The 20,000-nt window shown below is 39.1% G+C and overlaps 1 protein-coding gene across 1 annotated transcript in view; it reads right to left on the bottom strand.

The window, feature by feature from the left end:
• Nucleotides 1-4,729: 4,729 nt before the first annotated feature.
• The window catches only part of LOC137981956 (proto-oncogene tyrosine-protein kinase receptor Ret-like), a 28,711-nt gene continuing 13,440 nt past the window's right edge, over nt 4,730-20,000 (bottom strand). The window contains exons 5-17 of the mRNA XM_068828980.1: nt 19,115-19,162; nt 18,852-18,971; nt 17,902-17,920; nt 17,396-17,438; nt 16,526-16,817; nt 15,059-15,169; nt 13,284-13,474; nt 12,873-12,995; nt 11,887-11,957; nt 10,668-10,708; nt 7,710-7,806; nt 5,981-6,080; nt 4,730-5,480 (exon numbers count right to left, since the gene is read on the bottom strand). Coding sequence (XP_068685081.1) covers nt 5,412-5,480; nt 5,981-6,080; nt 7,710-7,806; nt 10,668-10,708; nt 11,887-11,957; nt 12,873-12,995; nt 13,284-13,474; nt 15,059-15,169; nt 16,526-16,817; nt 17,396-17,438; nt 17,902-17,920; nt 18,852-18,971; nt 19,115-19,162 — 1,325 coding nt within the window. The 3' untranslated portion in view covers nt 4,730-5,411. The remainder of the gene's footprint in view (nt 5,481-5,980; nt 6,081-7,709; nt 7,807-10,667; nt 10,709-11,886; nt 11,958-12,872; nt 12,996-13,283; nt 13,475-15,058; nt 15,170-16,525; nt 16,818-17,395; nt 17,439-17,901; nt 17,921-18,851; nt 18,972-19,114; nt 19,163-20,000) is intronic.

Raw genomic sequence — 20,000 nt, forward strand, 5'->3', positions numbered from 1 at the left:
TCCTGTGACCTATTACATTAATGAACAGACGCACGGCAATATGGAATGTATTTGTTTTATGTAACAAAAATTAAAAGATTTTGATGGTGACGGCAGCTATGCTTCTGTCCTCTAATAGATCAAAGGGGAGAAGCAATTAAATTGCGTGCATTATTGATGGTATTATTGCTGCCGCAGAGAGTGAGCCTGAAGAGAACGAAAGAGACAGCTTTCTAATCGGGAGAAGAACACGTTTTTCTTCGAAACGCAAGGGCTTGTGGTCAAAAGCGCAGGGACTTGTGGTTATGCGCGAATGCAGGAATTAAGATGCGTGGTAAGATCTTGTCACACATAAGGTTAGAACAGTTCACTGCTAGCAGAAGTCTCTTTTCTTTTGCGTTCGTTGGGCTGACGGAGGGCAAAAAGAAAAGATACCTCTTCTAGCAGGGAATTGTGGAACTTGCAGCCTGCTCTGCTTTTTAGTCTTCTGTTTCATTTCCGCTTCTTTGATGCTTCTTCTACCTGTGTTAATATATAGACTTCATCGCAGTTTTGTGAAATACGAATAGGAAAAGTTGTCAGGCTAAACAAAAGTGATGAATTGTCAAGATCCGTTAAATATGAGTATTCCGATTGAAAAATGAAAAAACAGGCATTTGGCGTGAAATTAAAAGCATTTAGTGTATTAAGCACAAGTTAACTTTTGCCATCTGCCTAAGTGGAGACTTAAGTCACTGACTGAAAACTTAAACCAACAAAATACTTGGGTTGAGATCAAAGATTCAATATTTATTCCCCGAACTCTCATCCTATTCCAACATAATGAACGTTTGCCAAAGTAATCATAGCGTTAACATTCTTTCCAAGTTTAAATCCAGTTTCATGAGGACTATACATGGTCAAAACTCAAGCTTCTCAATGTTTTGTTGTCTGTTTTTATTTTGCCCCAGGCTCTCCTATTTTACAACTTCATGAGCTTGGGAAATCACTTGAGGAAATTAGACTGGGATCTCTGGTCAGTTAAATCTGGAGCTCGTGATCCGCACCATTGTCAATTGTTATTTGATACCATGCAGGATTATCACCATCAACTTGTTGACAATCCTACGCGTACCACAAGAACAACATCTAATATTTTGTACCTTTTATTTACATCAAAGCCCTCGCTTGCTCACTGTTGATATTATACCCAGTCTTAGTGAACATAGTAACTACCAAACTACTTTATAAAGCTTATATAAATAAGTCCAAGCCACGGGAAGTGTTTGCTTTTAAGCGTGAAAACTCTGAGAACTCTCTTCATGATCGTGCAAATGAATGTGAGAATTTCCTCTCCTCCATAATTATAAATATGCCGTCGGTTGAACAAATGTGGGTTTCTTTCAAAGAAATGCTGATGAGGAATGTAAAAAAGCACGTTCAGTTGAAGATTATGAAGTCGTTTAACTGAAATCCTTGGTTTGACAGGAGCATTAGGCGTATGGTTAGGAAAAAAGCGCCTCTATAACGTTGCTAAACAAAAAAAACGCTGCAGAGGCATGGAATCACTTTAAGAACTTTAGGCGCCTAACTAAACAATGCTTTAAGCATGCTAGAAATAACTACATTTCCTCTATATTATCTGACAACATGACTGAAAACCCTAAGAAATTTTGGATGTATGTAAAGTCACAAAGGCAAGATGGTGTGGGTATACCAAAACTCACTGCTCAGGGCAGGCACTGTAGTTCAAACTTTGACAAGGCCAGCATTCTCAATGAATTCTTTCAATCTGTCTTCACTAAAGAAAATGTAGATGACATGCCAGAAACTGCCCCCTTTCCCTTTGCCCCAATGGGCAATATTATTGTCAGTGTTTCAGGCATTTCCAAACTGTTATCAAATCTTAACCCCTCAAAGGCCTCTGGACCTGACCAAATCCCACTCTACTTACCTAAGATATCTAGTAATGTCATCTCCCCAGTCCTTTAGGTAATTTATCAGTCTTCTCTTGATACTGGCGAATTGCCTCTTGACTGGAAGCATGCCTTAGTTTCACCGGTTTACAAGAAGGGATCTCGCTCAAGCCCCTCAAATTACCGACCAATCTCATTGAATTGTGTTCTCTGTAAAACCCTTGACAACATTATGTCTCATTTGGATAAGCATTCACTGCTTTCACCTCTTCAGCATGGTTTCCGCAAAGGCCTATTATGCGAATCTCAATTGATTCTCACCCTTCACGACCTTACTTCAAACTTTGATCATAAGCTGCAAACTGATCTCATCCTTCTTGATTTCTCAAAGGCCTTTGATTCTGTTCCGAATCAAAGGCTCCTTCTCAAGCTTGCCTCCTACGGCATATGTGGTCAGACGCTAACTTGGATTAAGTCTTTTCTGTCTAATCGTACACAAACTACTGTGGTTGGTGGGTGTCAATCTGAGGTCTGCAGTGTCATCTCAGGCGTCCCCCAAGGGTCTGTCTTGGGGCCTTTACTTTTTCTTATTTACATTAATGATCTTCCTGATAATATTTCTTCTCAAATTCGCCTGTTTGCTGACGATTGTATCATTTATCTTGGCCTCTCTTCTTCTAAATCACCTGAACCACTTTAATCAGACTCTTTCTTCTTGGGGAAAAAATTATTCTATGCACCTTACTCGAAATAAATCCCCAGTCGTCACTACTTATTTCCTAAATGGCCAAGCTCTTAAAGGGACCGATGCACTTTCTTATCTTGGAGTCATCATTTCATCTGACCTCCGCCTAAACAATCATTGTGACTACGTCGTCAAAAAGAGTTCAAAAACACTCAACTTTATTTCTCGTAATTTTTATCATTGTACTCGCGAAACTAAGGCCAAATTGTATCTTTTTCTCGTACGGCCGTCTCTTGAACATGCTTGTTGTGCTTGAGATCCCTATACTCAGCGGAATATTTCAAACCTTGAGAAAGTACAGCGCAGGGCTGCCCGCTTCGCTTTTCGAGACTACTCTCGTAACTTAAGTGTCTCTTACATGCTCAACGTCCTAGATTGGCCACTATACTTTCCGTGCGTCGAGAGTGTCAACGATTAAATTTCATGTAATAAGTCTTTCCATAACCTTAATGGGGTGGATCTCTTTAAGTATGTGACTCTCTCCCAATCTCAAACAAGACGATCTCATGATATGGTATTTAACCATGTCTTCAAATTTTCCTTCTTCCCACGTACTATCCCTGTCTGGAACAGCCTCCCTGAGGAGGTTGTTTATTCCCCCAAACCTCACTGCCTTTAGTTCTAGGGTAAATGCTTGGGAAATTTGCTCTGTGACCTGACCTCAATTGGCTTTTTGCAGCTACAGTATAGTAGAGAATAACTTTATTGTACATGTCATTGATTATTTCATTATTTATTTATAGTCTATTTATTTCGTTTATTTATAGATGCGTAATTGCATAATGTGTGAACTTGTAATTTGCGTCACAAGATTGATTATTTGTTTGTACATTCTACGTAGTTACATCGGTTCTTATGCAAACAAGCGTTACCGATTAATAAAACATATACAGATGCAGATATTCTTGGCTAAATCCCACTTCATGAAATACCTTCTGTCATAGTTTACAACAATATTGGCTGTTGAGTGTGCACACTCGTGATTACGTGACCGCTATAGTCAACACCGAAAATGGGCTTATTCTTGGCTTGCATCCACATGACGAGACGGCTATGTTTGTGTACAAAACAACAGAAAATGGACCCACAAGTTTCCCATAATAATAGAGTCAAATTCCCAAAACACATTCTTCTGGATTGTTCTGTACACCAACATGGCCGCCGTGACGTCAGATACAAGCCATCGATTGTTTTGCCGCGTTCACGACGAATCCCTTCTATCAACTATGCTCAGGAGCCCATTACCCGGAGCCTCCATCTTCCATATTAACCCTCTGAGTCAACCCTGTCCCGTATCTTTCTATTTTTAGAAGCACCTTGCAGGGGGGCTTTACTGGGTGTTTTCACAATAGTCAGCCATTTATTACGTCACATACATATGTGACGTATGTGAACCACTTCAAGTATGTTCTCAGTCACATACGTCACATACGTCAAAATGTAGTAGTTCTAAAAATAGAAAGATACGGGACAGGGTTGACTCAAGGGTACAATACAGATGGAAGCTCCGGGTAATGGGCTCCTGCTATGCTTCAGTGCAAGCATTTGTCTCTCTCGGAGAAAACTGTTTTGGATCGTCGTTGATAGAAATTCATTGTAAAGTCTTTTTGAATATGGAGGCTTTGTTCCCAGTCAAATTAAAAGAGACCACTTCTTCTTTTCTGAAATTCAGAACCTTAATTAAAACGGACTATACACTTTATCCTGTCTTCCTGGCAGGGAGATGGCCAAACCGATGCCTTAGTGGTCGGAAACTAAACTTGATATTCCTCTTCCTAAGAACTTTTAGGCAAGCGCTATAAAGTTTCTCTTTCTGCTGTGATGATCATCCCATCTTTAAATCATGTTTTATCCATGGTTCAAAAGGACGTCGCCTGTCTTCAAATAAAGTAAAATGAACACTTGGGGAACATAAATTCTTAATTGTGTCAATGCAGCCTAAAGACGGTGCTTACTTTTTTGAAAAGTATTTTTTCGCAGTTTATGATATGAATCTGCGAAACTCCCGGACAGGCAGATCTTTTAAAGAGTTATTGAAATCCAAAAAGAAAATTGGGGGTAACCACGTATTTTTCAAAGATAATCGTAACTATGTCACAAAATTCTCGAATCTGATTGGCTATCAATAGCCCTCATTTCAGCATTAATAGGACAGTTAGTAATTGGACAGTTGTATGAGTTATGAAGCGCGCGCTAGCTGAACTTGAATCATTTTTCTTTTTCCAGAGCTAAAAAGAAATATTAAGACTAGTGAAAGTTGATCAGATTAAGCTCTAAAAATTTATCACCGTTATCTTCTCGTATTTTGTGATAGTTACGATCAACTGATAATAGGACTTCGTGTCGTACAATTCAGGGAGTAATCGTGCTCGAAATTACTCGCCCGATTACTCCCTAAAGTGTATTCCACTTAGTCCTATTACCATTACTAATTGATCCACAATATTAGTACTACAAAGCAATGTTTAACGTTCTTTTTCATATTGAAGCTTAATTATCTCTGAAAAATGAAAGGTTACCCCCAATTTACCCCTATAGTTTTAAACCGCGCAAAAATATCCATGTATTAGTAACCACCATCCATAGGAAACTCGAGTATATCGAGATGCGCAGAACGTATGCACAATAACTTTGTCAGCTTCGTTAAATAATGTTTCTAACGTATTTTTGCCATTATAATAGTCATTGCTTTTCTCGTCCACGATGTTAGTTCATTTGAATGCTAAGCTTGTTAGCAATATCCATTAAAGAATTCCTCAATATCCATTAAAGAAATCCATTGTAATCTTCCTTTATTCTAAAAGATCGTCTATGTATCCATAATCGTCGGTATTATATTCTTGCATGTTGATATATATTTCCTGAAAATGCAATGAAATGAAATTATCACAGGGAAAATATTAAGTCATCCAATTTTACAAGAGTAAGATAATTGAGGTGTTAATAATAATAAACTTGCATGTCTTAAGGGAATGGCGCTGGCTTTGGCTTAATACATCCATGCGATCTGCCTAGAAAATAAAACAAAGGGCGCCCTACGTATCAATAAAAAAGGCGGCTTTGGGAATATGCCCCTCAACAAAACCACAACATCGTGTCCCAAAGTACAGGCCACGCGCATTTTCCATTCAATATTGGTGAAGTCTTGCACTCATAACAGCAGTTTATGGAACAGGTGATACAACATTTGATTTTGAGTTCCTTTTCCGACAAGACTAAGTGTCTAACCGTTTGTAAATTGCATGTAGCAACTAGCCTGTTCTCTGTAATACTGAAGATCTCGAGACTTGTCTCTTCTTGAGAAATGAAGACACGATCGCTCGCAGGATTCTCTAATACAGCGCCAACGTTGTCAACCTACCTCATCATTTTGTATCATTGTCGACAACTTGTTTTTCAGCATAGAGAACGTTGGTCGGTCGTTCGGCTTCTGCTGCCAACACTGGAGCATAATATTGTATCTGAAACGATAATGGTGACCTTAAATTGGAGTTTATGTACGAGTTTTATGTTGAAAGCAAAATCGACTTCCAAATCTAATGCACATGCTTGGAATTGAAAACTCGTCCTGTAGCCATCATCATCATATCTTAATTTCTCCTCAGTTTGTAGAGTAACTTGCTAAAGCTAGTATATCGAGCGATTTCAATCCCACATATATGCATCATATACCACAGAGGACAGACCACAGTGCCGGGAACTCCATGCCCTAGTCTTAGTGATTAGTGTGTGGATTCCTTTACGTCACACAGTGTTATGAAAGTTGGAGGGTTTCGTGGCGGAGCCTACGGTTAATTTATCGTCCTTATCAAGACAAGACAAGAGGATCTACTTAACTCAACTCAGTTTCACATGATATATAGGTTAAATGTACATAGGCAACAAAAGAGAGTACAGCTAAGGTGTAACAACAAAATAGGGAGCGAGTTGGGATCATCAAAATAGCAAAGGCTAATCTAGTGGATGACCCCTATCCTAGAAGACTAGCTCGCTCAATCATTGGCTTCAAAAATGCACCAGCTCTGCTCCCAGAGTAAGCGTAATGCTACTTTGTTCATAACCATAAAAACTCCAGAATTGCATTATCCAATGATAGTTTTTAATAAACTCAAATACTCTTTATGAAAATAAGCACCCATGCATGACGCCTGGAAATTGTTAAAAGACGTATTGACGGCGATTAAAAGTTTAAGTTCATCTCATGTTGAGTGGTGTCGAGAGGGCGGCACTTAACTACAGAAAGACAATGGTTGCTAAAGAACCTTTTAGCCAAAAGCCCTAAAAAAAGATTGCGTGGATGGTTCTTTGAAGTAACTTTCTCAACGGCAGTCTGACATCACCTAAATCAGAAGGCGCATGCGCAATTAGTCGCAGTCCTCTGCGTGCATTTCAGTGAAAAACACGTTAAAAACTCTCAGAAAACGCAAGGAAGAAGCGGTTTTTTCACCGGATGTGAACCATCCCATCAGTTTTCGTAAACTGTAGCATGGAATTTTTATTCGAACGGAAAATGGAACTGGTATTTTGAAAAAAGTATCAAAGGAGGGCCTTATGACGTCATAATTTTTTAAAGATAACTTTTTTTTTTAATCCATGCTACAGATTTTGTGTTAGACTGCTCTCGTACTGTACATAGTTAACTCGCTGAGTTTTTAGGCATTTTCTGTTTTGGTCACTTGACTTACCAAATATGGTTGTGAGTCGGTATTTAAGAGCCACCTCCCCCCTCCCTCCCCCCCCCCCCTTCCTTAATTAAAGTGATCATAGCGGGATTTGGACCACACTGTTCAGGGGCGGATCTAGGATAAATAATGACCGATTTCCAAAACAACGAAAAAGTTTCTAGGGGAGTCCGGGGGCATGCTCGCCAGGCAATGTTTTGGATTTTAACTTTCGAAAGTTTCCTTTCCCGTGTTTCTGACCAATTTCCGTAATACGGTGGAAACCGGTATGGATCTGCCCCTGCTGCTGTGATTGTTTAACTCTATGAATGTCTTTTCGTATCTAATTGACAGTGAATCGATAGCAATACCATCTCCTCTTGCTACCAATGCCATATAGTGTTTATTCGTTGCAGAAAGGATACTTACAAATTTTGATCAACATGTTTTGGCTTGGGCATCCCGTAACCCTTCTTTAGCAAGTTAGCAATCTGGTAGCCACTTATTCCTGGATATGGACATCCACCTGTGGATTCAACGACAAAGGTTTGTAGGTTGAGTCACTTCGAGGGCAAGCACCGTCGGAGAAGGGTGGGGTTGGGGGCAAGCATATTCCATTTTCATTGCTATAAAGCAACTTGAAGCGTTGCTAATTTCCTAGACCTCGTCCCCTGGATCTTTTCGGCTTTCAACATAGCCGCCATTTTGAATGCCGAAAAGACCCTAGGGAGAAGGTTGCGGGTGTTGCTCATGGTTCGTGGTTGATTTCATTTCACACTGTTTACAAATGAGGTGTCTTGACAAAAAGTTAGGAAAGTTAGGTTCTATTGATTAATTAAATAGCTCAAGTACATTACTGCTATTACAATACAAGTTGTGTTTGGTGCCCAAAAGGGGCTTTCGAGATGGCCCCAACCTACCTTAGAACAAATTAAAAAAACCCAGTGAGCTTAACTTATCACTGAATTGTGGAACACAATACTATTTAATCGCAGGGATGCTCACATTAGTATGTTGCCGATGGAGCAAAATTATTTCGTAAAGAAACAACCCGTTGGTTTTGTTAGCCAACCATGATGTAGAGATTTTCGACAATCCCCAAATATATCCATTTTTAAATGCATTGAATATATTTACCTATTATTTTAAATGTAACCTTGTTTCCTGCTGTAAGTAAATACTTCGTCTTCTCGTTATCACTTAAATTGGTGTAACGAGTGTCAGCGTTTGAAATATGTGAGTTTTGAAACATTAAAATGTTTCAAAAAACAAAAGTGATTCTTAATTCACGAATGTAATAAGCGCTATGAATTTTATAATTCATTGTATACGGATATGGTAAATATTATTTTGTATTTTTATTAGTTAATGTGCAAACCATTATTGTAACTAGACCAATACCTCTTCTCTTGGAGTGTAAGGCCCAATAAAAGAATACTATTACTATTACTATTACTATTACTATTACTATTACTATTATTCACTCACCCACTTTAAGTATAGACATAAAAGCTTCAATATTTAGTTACTCGCTTAGATTACAGCATAAAACAGTCAACCCTCTATTAAAGGAAGCCTTTCATCACGCAAAAAGTCACAGCCAATTTTTTGATGTGTTAAATAATGACGAAACTATACGAATGCACTCTATAGGCAATACATCAAACCAACTACACATTAAGAATGCTAGTTCCTCCATAAAGAATCAGCTTAAAAAGGACTACATTCGAAATTGGCTGAAGGCTCGCAACAACACTTCCGAAGGCTCTAGAGAGAAATTTACACACAAAGAAGTCAAATTCGACTACCAATTGGAAGACTATCTCAAAACTATCAGAAACCCAGCACATAGAATAAGTATGACAAAATTGCGTCTGGGGGTTCATAGCTTGCGAATACAGACTGGGAAATACGAAAATAGAGGTGCACCAATCCCAGTAGATGGAAGAACGTGTTTAGTCTGCAATAGAGGCTATGTAGAAGATGAGCGGCACTTCTTGATGTATTGCCCAGGGTACGATAACATTAGAAATGAGCTCCATTCTCTCCTTTCAACACACGATGTTGTTTTCAAAAGCCTTAATGATGAGGATAAAATTAGGTATTTACTTACCCTAGAAAACGAAAGCACTTCAAAGATAATAGGTAAATACACATATTTAATGTTTCAGAAGAGAAAAGACTTCCTAAATGCAAAATAATTAAAATAATAATTTTATACCAATTGTATTACAAGTAATTGTATGATCTTTTTAGTTAATTAGTTATTCAAGTAGATATCATCACCTTTATTGTAACGAGACCGATACCTCCCTTTGGAGAGTAAGGCGCAATAAAGATTTACTGTTTACTGTTTACTGTTTACTTACTCACTCACTCACTCACTCACTCACTCACTCACTCACTCACTCACTGATGATATCACTGATGATACTTGATACTCACTCACTCACTGATGATACTTGATGATATCAAGTAGATATCATCACCTTTATTGTAACGAGACCGATACCTCCCTTTGGAGAGTAAGGCGCAATAAAGATTTACTGTTTACTGTTTACTGTTTACTCACTCACTCACTCACTCACTCACTCACTCACTCACTCACTCACTCACTCACTCACTCACTCACTCACTCACTCACTCACTCATTCACTCACTCACTCCTAAATGCAAAATAATTAAAATAATAATCTTATACCAATCGTATTACAAGTAATTGTATGATCCAAAAGGTCTAGATAGCAGCAACAATATAGATAGTCGTATAAACATGACAACTTTCTTTAATTTTCCAGACATGTTTCGACGGTACATCCGTCATCTTTAAATTCAACGGCGATTTCAAAATATGTAACACTGAAGATGACGGATGTACCGTCGAAACATGTCTGGAAAATTAAAGAAAGTTGTCATGTTTATACGACTATCTAATTGTATGATCTTTTAGTTAATTAGTTATTCTAGTAGATATCATCACCTTTATTGTAACGAGACCGATACCTCCCTTTGGAGAGTAAGACGCAATAAAGATTTAGTGTTTCCTGTTTACTCATTCACTCACTCACTCACTCGTTCGTTCGTTCATTCATTCATTCACTCATTATGCGACAAGATGTTGGAAACATCCTTGAAGGATTTGAATCCTCGAAGATCCTCGGAGTATATCGTGCAGACGCTCTATCCACTGAACTAAAAAGGACTCTGTATGGAGAAATCTCAATTACTTTGTTTTCATATTTGTTGATTGGACTGTGTGTGACCTTTTTGTAACTTCAAGTTCTGGCAATATCATGTGTTTCTCCAACTCCTTTTCGCACATTCATTTACATGCAGCCGTTGCTACATTACTACTCAAATACCCAATGGCGACAAAAAACTACATACCAACAGTAAATATCTCGTAAAGGACAACGCCAAAGCTCCACCTTAAAAACAAAATGGAGATCAGTAAATCAAGGTGATATATTTGCTTCAAGACCTAGGATATCACCTGCCGAAATTCTAATCTTTATCAAAGGAAATCGGATTGTGGTGTCGATCGGATTGCCGTTATACGACTCAGTCCGATTCGGTCTGTAATCATGCGAGTGCATTCTCGTCACCAGAGCCTCGGATCGACCCAAGGCTCTGGGAAACTCTATGTAGGAGAAAATGCGCCGTAGGGTTCTTATAGCCAAAAATTGGCTATTTGAACCTTACGGCGCTTGCTCACTCCTCGTGTTAACATGAACGCACCAATTAGAGACGCTTTTGATTGTTCTTCACGAAACCCAATGAGGAGACACTTTGCTTCAGGGCTCCCCAGAGCTCTTCTCCCCCTCAGTCAAGAGAAGAGCTCTGGGGTCGAGATCGCATGCGAGTGATAACAAAATCGAACGTCCGCGCAGCGGGAGCTCGATTTGTTTACCACAAGTCCTCTTACCAATTAATCATAAAAATTACAGTTTCCGAGAAAACAAGAAGAGCCAAGTTATGAAAGAAAGGGAAAATTTGCATTAAAAGACTGACAAACGAAAGGAGGCGTAGATTGTTCAAGGTCGCTATGAAAAAAAAGAAAGCCTGTCCACTGTTTCTATGGTGATTGAAACCAAGGTTGTGATTGGATGATTTAAACTACAACTTTGAATGTGATTGGCTTATTGAACTGTCCGATGACAAACTCTCCGATAACGACTTGGCAAGTAAATTGGCGGAAAATGGGACTTTTTAAAACCAAACACAATCGAGGAAACTGTAATTTTATGATAAGGCTAGTTAATTTCCTGTATGCGCGCTTTGATCTTTCATGACGATTTTATTCGCAACTTTCTTTGAATAATCGATATCTCAGTAGACAGAAACAAGCCCAACGCTAGCATGTTTTTCAGTTTTCACGTGCTATTCGAATACTCTTACACTAGTACGAGGATTGCCAATGGGGAATTACCGATGCCAATTTTAGAACAAAAACCAAAACAGATAGTTTTAATTGAATTTTCCGATTTCGTAAAACGTAAACAGGTTTTCGCCGGCTGTAATATGTAACACCTCCAAATGAAAATCACATTTTAGAGCCTTCCTGGTCTCCCTTAAAGGTAAAAAGCTTTCAAGAAATAGTGCTTACACATCACTTTGTGTTGTATATGTTCCATATAGCAAAGCCTCGTGAGCAGTCCACTTGACAGGCAGGCGACCCTGTTTTTGAAGAAAATGAATAAATAAATACATAAATAACTTATTGATTAACAATTGACTAATTAACAGGCAACCTGCCGTGAAAAACTGTTTTAGCCAGACAGCTAGGACAGGGTGATTAATCTCAATCAAGATTGGATATTCTGTCGCTGTGAACAGGTCAGAAATCTGTGGTTCTAAAAAGAACGCCATAAATACAAAGCCCACCCTGGCCATTCAGTAGCATCCCCTGAGTTCTAATAGTCAACTTGGTCAGCCCTTCCCAATGGGAAGACCCTAGAGAGCAATGACCAGAACCAGGTTGCTGACCAGCGGTTTTCGTTAAAACAACGGTTTGCTGGGGGTGCTCAGTCTCGCGGGCTCAGAAAACCTGGTTGTGGTCATTGTCATTTAAGGTTTTTCTTCCCAATGGGCCTTAATCACACGGCTACCTCGTTGAAGTCCCGAGGGATTGAAAACTTTTGTTTTGCCCAACCGAAACTCGTTCCCGAACATTTCAACTCGAGGCTCGGGATACGAAATCTATTGTTTATTGCCAATATGGCCGCTGCGCGAATAAAGTCCATAAACCTTTAAGAAGTCAGAGATGGAAGAGTGGGCTTGATCGTCCTGTGTAGCCTTTCTCCATAAGCTAAGTGCAGCGCATTAAAGGCAACACATGCTTAACAGACTCCAAATGTCTATGGACAAAATGGAATGTAGAAAGTCCGTTATTTGTTAAATATATCTCATGATTTAACAAAAAAGTCGACTCCCTTCGGTGAGATAGCCTGTTCCACAGTACCCGCCATCTCAAATCGATCTGGCCCCTTACACTTGTGGACTCAATGGGTAAAGAGAAATTCTATGATATTTCCAAAGTACACCCGATAACCTTAAAAAGAGTCATGAATTCGATGATATCTAAATTCTAACCCGACTTCGTTTGGTGTAGATATCACCCTGTTCCACATTTCTTGCCATTCCAAAATCCGTCACTTTGCATTTCTCCCCTTCGCCAACAAGAACATTTCTCGCCGCTAAATCACGGTGGATTATCTGTAAAAAATATTATAAGACAACAAAAATAAAATTTGAAAAAAGAACACCTGTTAAAATGCCGAGAGAGAAAGTACCATCGTCTTGCATTCAATTTAGATTCGTTTCATGCAAAAATTGTAACCTATGGCATTTAACGGAGTAATAGAATAATCCTTAATATGAACTTTCCTTCTCTCGAGTAGCCTTGAAGTTTGTTTTATTATATTGATTCCGAAGATGGGTGAATGTATTAAACTTTCTGAATCTTGAGAAATTTATGAAAAAGCAAGTTAAATTCAAGCTTACCTTGTTACAGGAGAGATACCGCATCCCGTCGGCAATCTGCCAAGCAAACTGCATCATTTGCTGCGACGTTAGATTTGTCCGAGGTTTTACGTCTGGGTCCTTATAGTATGTGTCATTAAGACCCCGGCTCTTTCTTAAGAATCCCAACAAGTCCCCATAAGGGATGTACTCGATCAAAACAAGCAACGGATCTGCAAAATATTATTTAACACTCCATATACAGTACTTGTAGTCTTGCGATCGCGTGCTGTTATTAACTATTACTACGTATTTCACGCGGACAAACCCCACTTTGCACGTTTAGGTGGCTTAGAGATTGCGTTCAAGCTGACTCTGTCGGCGCGGAGGTCTAAAGAGAGTTTGCAAGTTAATTTACACGTCTTGAAACTGATGTTCATACCCGTTGCATATTTTATGGAGGCAGGGTGGCCCAGTGGTTAGGGTGCTTGCCTTGAGATCCGGATATCCCGGGTTCAAGACCCGTTCTAACCACTCGTTGAATTTGTTCCTGGTAGTACCAGGTTCAACTTCCCAGCTGCACTTGTAAATAGACAATTGGTTTGCCTCCGGCCAGTTGGGGTTCTTAACAGTTGTTGTTGTTTTCTGTAGTTTCGTTGATTGTGTTCCATTGGCCCTGAAAAGCCCCTATGGGGAGCGGTCAATTAGGTATGTATTGTATTGTATGGTATCATTTAAATGATGGAAGAATGAAGAGACCGAAACGTTGCCTTTTGATATTATCAGTTTTTGCAACGCAACGAAGGAAAAAATCGCCCTATGTAAATAAATCCAGATTGCCTTCGGAATCCAGATCCCAGCGCGTGGATTCTGGATCCCGAATAGTGGACCGCGGATCCCGAATCGTGGATTTCGGATTCCAAACTAATGGTCTCCGCCGAAATGGATCCTGGATTCCATCGAAATCTGTGGATTCTGGATTCCATACAATGGATTCCAGATTCCCCTCTCTGGATTTCGGATTCCAAAGTCTCACATTTGCTGATTCCGGATTCCCTCGCATCGGGCGAAAAAAAGATTTACTCGAAATAGCGGTAAAAGGAATGACCTTTCTGAAACAATACAATACAATACAATTTTAATTCCTCTTGACGTGGTTACCTAATTTTGTTACGAACGTTTAATAGTTGCCAATGATGTTTCTATTGTATCAAGTACAAGTGTTTGAGCATTGTGGCAAAATAAACTATTCGGTGTCCTAGTTGGCGCCCAGGTTACCTATCGATGTTACATTTAATACTGGCGAGCTCGAGGAAACAAAAAGAACATGGAAACACTAACTTTGGTAGTCATAGTTTCCAATTTAGAGTGAATCGGTTATTGTTCCTTCTTTAGAAGGTCCTTCACTTGTCCGATTGTAGACATCGTTAACTTAGCGCCGTAAGACGACAGAGCCCTCTCAAACGTGACCGGCCGCCATAACAACATATGCTAATCTGCTAAAGACATAAACTCGGTACGAACTCTAGAATGAGCGTATTCCGGGGGAAAACTCAGTTGAGATTGACACTCTACTGCTAAACTCACTTGTTCACTCATTCAGACACAGCGCCTGCTTAATAAGGACCTTTAGATCGGTGGACGAGGATGACAACGAGTACGAGTACGAGGTTTCCGTACTGAGCATGCGCATAAAGTTTGGAGGCCAACGAGTGGCCAACATTTTTCGAAGTGCGCGTGCTCAGAACGGAAAATTCGTGCTCGTTGTCATTTCGTCCTCTGTTCTAAAGGTCCCTAATATCAATGCCGGGATTTACCAGAATTCGTGACGCAACCCATCAGGTTGATGACATGAGGATGCGGTCTCAGATTTTTCATCAACGCCAGTTCTGACAGTAGATCTTTCCTGTCTGAATCCGAAGCATTTTCTGTAGAATATCAAGAAGGTAAAATGATTCTGTGCGATACTCTATTTACCCAAGAATGTAAAAAAAAAAAAAAGACGCAGAGAGAGGAGGGCAAGGGTTTGGTGACTTTGTCAAGGAGGGTGCGTAATTTAATTGAATTCAATTATTTTTTCACCTTGTTTAACAGTTATATTAGCAAAGTAAAGATACAAGGAGATTAATAAAGATTAATAATTTAATTAATTAATTAATTAATATTAATAAAATTATTAATATTTGCTATTTCTGAGGCTTACAACGTGTGCCACTTCTATTAAAAGGCCAGAGGAGCTCAGGAATTGTGTTAAAACTGAGGAGATAATGAGAATATCATGATTCCTCGGTGAATTACTAAATAATCATTAGACGTGGTTGAGTAAAACTAATGCATGGATATCTACACCCTGAAGCAATTCTAGCTTTCCGAATGCTGTGAGTGCATGCTCGATAAACTAGTCACATTGCCAGGGCATTCCCCCACAAACTTTCAATTACATCACGCTTTTTTGTGTCACGAGGATGCTTAAAAAATGGGCTACACCTTTATGCGAGCAGGGTTCGATTCCCAGACAGGTGAGGGTTGAGTTTATTGTTTCCTCGAGAGGTTTTTCACCGGTACTCCGGTTTCCCCCTCTACTCAAAAAAACCAACCTATGATTTAAAGTGAATTGATTTGCTTTGATTTGCCCAGCACTAAATATAATGGGCACTTAAATAAAGTTCATTATTATATAGATAGTGATGAACTACCAGGGTTTCTCCTTTTACTAAAAAATCATATCTTCACCGCACGTAGTGAACATATCATATTTATCTTTCACATGTGCGAATGTAGGTATCGTCATGGTAACGAACACTATTAGCCAATAAAACGCGAGATACTTTTGTGCTTCAATATAACTCTTCTCTACTACATTAACATTTTTGTTGCAATTTTTACATTATCATTATTTGCTTTTCATAACTTTCATATCTTATTTCATGTTACACAAGATGAGTGTTTTAGCGGTTGAAGACCACTTTTTCATCATTTCGAAAATGAATAAAACAAGTTTTTTAAAATTCGGTTGGACATTTCATCAATATCTATATAATAAACAGAACATTACATGGCCGCTTAGGGATATGAATTGTATCTTCTCGCGCGGAAAGTATCTCTCACTTGTTCGCTTCGCTGACTTCGCTTCGGCCATGTAATATCGTCTACTTATCATTCTCAGTATCAGTATTATTATTATTGTTATTATTATTATTATTATTATTATTATTATTATTATTATTATTATTATTATTATTATTATAACTTCGTGAGCCAAAACTGATCGCAAACCGAATTACCTTTCAGCATTTTAACTGCCACCGTTGTAAGACCCTTGATTCCACTGATGTTCCAAGCTTCTGCTTTGGCCACTTGGCAAAACGCACCTTTTCCAATCTCTTTTATCAAGTTGACATGCTCTCGACTAAATTCCCAACTCCTCCTCGCTGGTGTGGGCTTGCAGGCGTCGTAGATGGATTGCTGTGTCGTGTCCAATGACATTTCACTTACCGCGAGTGAATGCAAAGACAAAACGTCAGTGGAGTGCGATAAGACATCAGCTCTGGACTCTTGAAGAGTTTCTTCACGACCCTGCAGATTTTATTTGACATATCAACCTGGTTAATTATCTCATGCGCAGCTGATTGATTTCAATGTAACTGCATCATCAATATGTTGGAGCAAAAAACAACGTTCGCTCATTAGTTTTCATTGTTGGTTATAAAATATACCACCAATATGGCTGCAAACATAAACTCATATCCTATTTGAGTCTCTAGAGATTATAGGTCACGTGGTTGCAAGAAAAGAAAAAGAGACTAGGTATTAAGGAACGATGGTTTGTTCTCATGGCGTTGTATTCAGTATTTAATTTTAAACCACCGTTTCAGGATTACTGCCTTCTCCAGCTCATTTTAGAGCAAGAATTCTATTCAATTCACTGTAGGGTATCGAGGCTTGGTAAGCTAATTTGCACTTCGACAAAAGAATTATAAATTGACCGCCATTTATGAATAAGGTCTATGGTGATGATGGAAATGATAATGATAAAGATGATGATGATGATAGTGAGTAATGATGATCACGACGCAAAGTGCAAAGGTGAAATAATACCCAACGAGTTCTAAGTTTCTACGTGTATGATAAATTGTAAAAATGCTCGCCGTTACCTTTGCATCGTCCTGCTTGTTGTAACTCTCATTTAATTCACAACTAGTAAAAAAAGAACGTAGAACATCCGGCAAAAATTGTCTTCACAAACAAACGGCTATTTCATTTCAAAAGAAATGAAAAATATATATTGATTTTTTTGTAATGACAAAGGGATCGAGCAAAGTTTTTACCATACTCGGAAATTCAAAATGGTGTTCCTATTTCCCTTTATACAAATGGATATTGTTGAGCTAGAAGTAAGTAGAGGCTGCTTTTTATTTTACATCTGGATGATATCATATCCAAAACGTTTGTATCTGTCATGAATGTGCCAGTGTTCTTGGGTGGCAGAGATGTCGGTTAAAGTCTTCTCAAGCGAGTCCAAACTTCACCGAGGGCAAGAGTTCTTTCTCAGCGGTAAATTCTTATAGTTCGTCCTTTGGTGTGGGAGACTAAATAACTATCGAGATATATGGAGGCTGTTTCGTAAGAGAAAGATATTTTATTTGGTATTGGTACCTACCATTTTTCTGTTGCAGAGCCTGCAAAAAGAAAATTTTAAAAAGCAGCTTTAACGTCTGTCTTTTTTCCGTTTGACACAATCACAGGAATAAACACATGCACGCCTGTGAATGGGCGTAACCAATAGTGCAGGCAAAAATATTTTTAAGAATCTATAAAGGAAAAGTTACGTTTTACTACTGTAGAATTGAAATGTTTACGCTTGCATCCTAGCATGCGTTAGACCAACAATAAGCACACCCCCAAGTGAAATGCCAAGAAAGCTACCTTGTCTCAACTGGTCAGTAAAAGTGCGTGATCTTATCTAATGGCAGCTAGCTAAGCAGGAAAAAAACAAAACATATTCTGGTCTTTGTGCTTATCATCTTCTCTTTCACATACACATGTCACGCCACGGTAGAAATGTTGTCTGGTAAGGAACCATTTATGAGGAATGCGTTGGAGCGGGTTTGGTCCCTTGAATGTGTGGCCCTCCTCTCATCAGCTGCTCCTTCAAGAGCACATGACTAGTTGTACTCATGCAACGGCGTTTTTACCAGACCTTTCCAGCCAATAGCAAGTCTTGCATGAGAAATCATTACCCATGTGATTGAGAATGGTCACTTATTTAAGAATTCGTCTAAAAATAGCTTGATCTGTGAAAATGCCTTTGCATATATCTACTATGGGAGTTGTAGGCTCCTGGTGAAGCGCAGTTTGCCGCGATTTGGTGCTTGGAGGCAAAGACGACAAGACCACACGTCACAGGAGGCCGACCACAGTCAAATGGCAACCCGGGGGCCCTTTGTTCAATGACTTCTACTATTGTTACGGCAGGGGATTGACCCCAAATGGATGGAAAGCTGAATGAACTTTGGAGCGCATGAACTGTGATTCTAACAACGTGCAGCGCTGGGATGCAGTCCGTGAGCGATATCCACTAGACAAATTTAATAAGCAGAACAAAATTACCTTTGTTCTTGTACCGTCTCCACAGCAGAAAAGCAAGAATAATGTTGGCCATCACGAGAAAGCAGATAACAGCAAGATAAATGGCGTGAAACATTAACAAAGTTTCCTTGGAGTCAGAATCTTAAAAAAGAAAGTACATGTATTGCATGATATGAGGCCATTGCATGTAATACTTTATCCGAATAAAAGGGAAGGTATACTTCACACCTTCGGTGTTCGGTGGCGTTGTTGGAGATGAGGTTGTGCTAAGAGAAATTGCATACCTGCGTTCTTTCTTCCTGGTCCTTTTGTCTTCGGCCTCCTCGTTCTCACTAAGGAAGAAACGATTTCCTATCTTCATCCCCCATATTGTAAATACATTCTTTATGATTCAGACTGGTCAACAAATGAATCAAATTCTACGACGACAGTTCAATTTTAGCGTGTGTTTGCTTTCACGTAATAGAGGTCTTTGTACAAAAATGAATTAATGAAGGTTTTCTTCCTTAATATACCACAGTTTCTTCAATATTACGCCTCCCTTGTGCGTTGGTTTGACCGGAGTGATTAGCCTAGAAACTTGGCTTGCGGCGACTTAAAAGACTTGACACGATTTCTCCAGAGCCTCTCTTTCTCCCTCGCTGCGAGTTTTAGAGGGGCTCTACTCGCAGGGTGAAATCGAGGCCAATGCGAGGAAATATATTAAAAAGTATTTGCATTTGAAAGGATTCCCCCGCAATAGCCTCCATTGCCAGCTAGTTCCAGTCCAATACTGAGAATACGAATATGGTCAATTAAAGGTTCAGTTACTTAGTCTAAATATGAGTTCAACAAACTTTAGGTTGGCCTTTCTCCGCCTTGACTGTTATCCCTAAAAACTATCCTGTATTGTACTGTAACGATATTTCTCGCATTTACACGAAAAGATAATTAAAAAGACAAACATTTATGAGATACACAGATCAAAATGTGTCTTGGGAAACAAACTATGATTTCCGTTGTCAGCAAGGTCTTTCAGTAATTTTGATATTTTTAGCTGTTCATCTTTCCTGTTGGCAAATCGAGTCGCACTGGAACCTACATCCATACGTAGTACATACTTTATAATTTGACCGCCTTACCACAGGGGCTTTTCAGGGCCAATGAAACGATCAGAACAGAAGAACAATG

This window comes from Montipora foliosa, chromosome 13 (assembly GCF_036669935.1).
Source record: "Montipora foliosa isolate CH-2021 chromosome 13, ASM3666993v2, whole genome shotgun sequence".
Classification (NCBI taxonomy): domain Eukaryota; kingdom Metazoa; phylum Cnidaria; class Anthozoa; order Scleractinia; family Acroporidae; genus Montipora; species Montipora foliosa.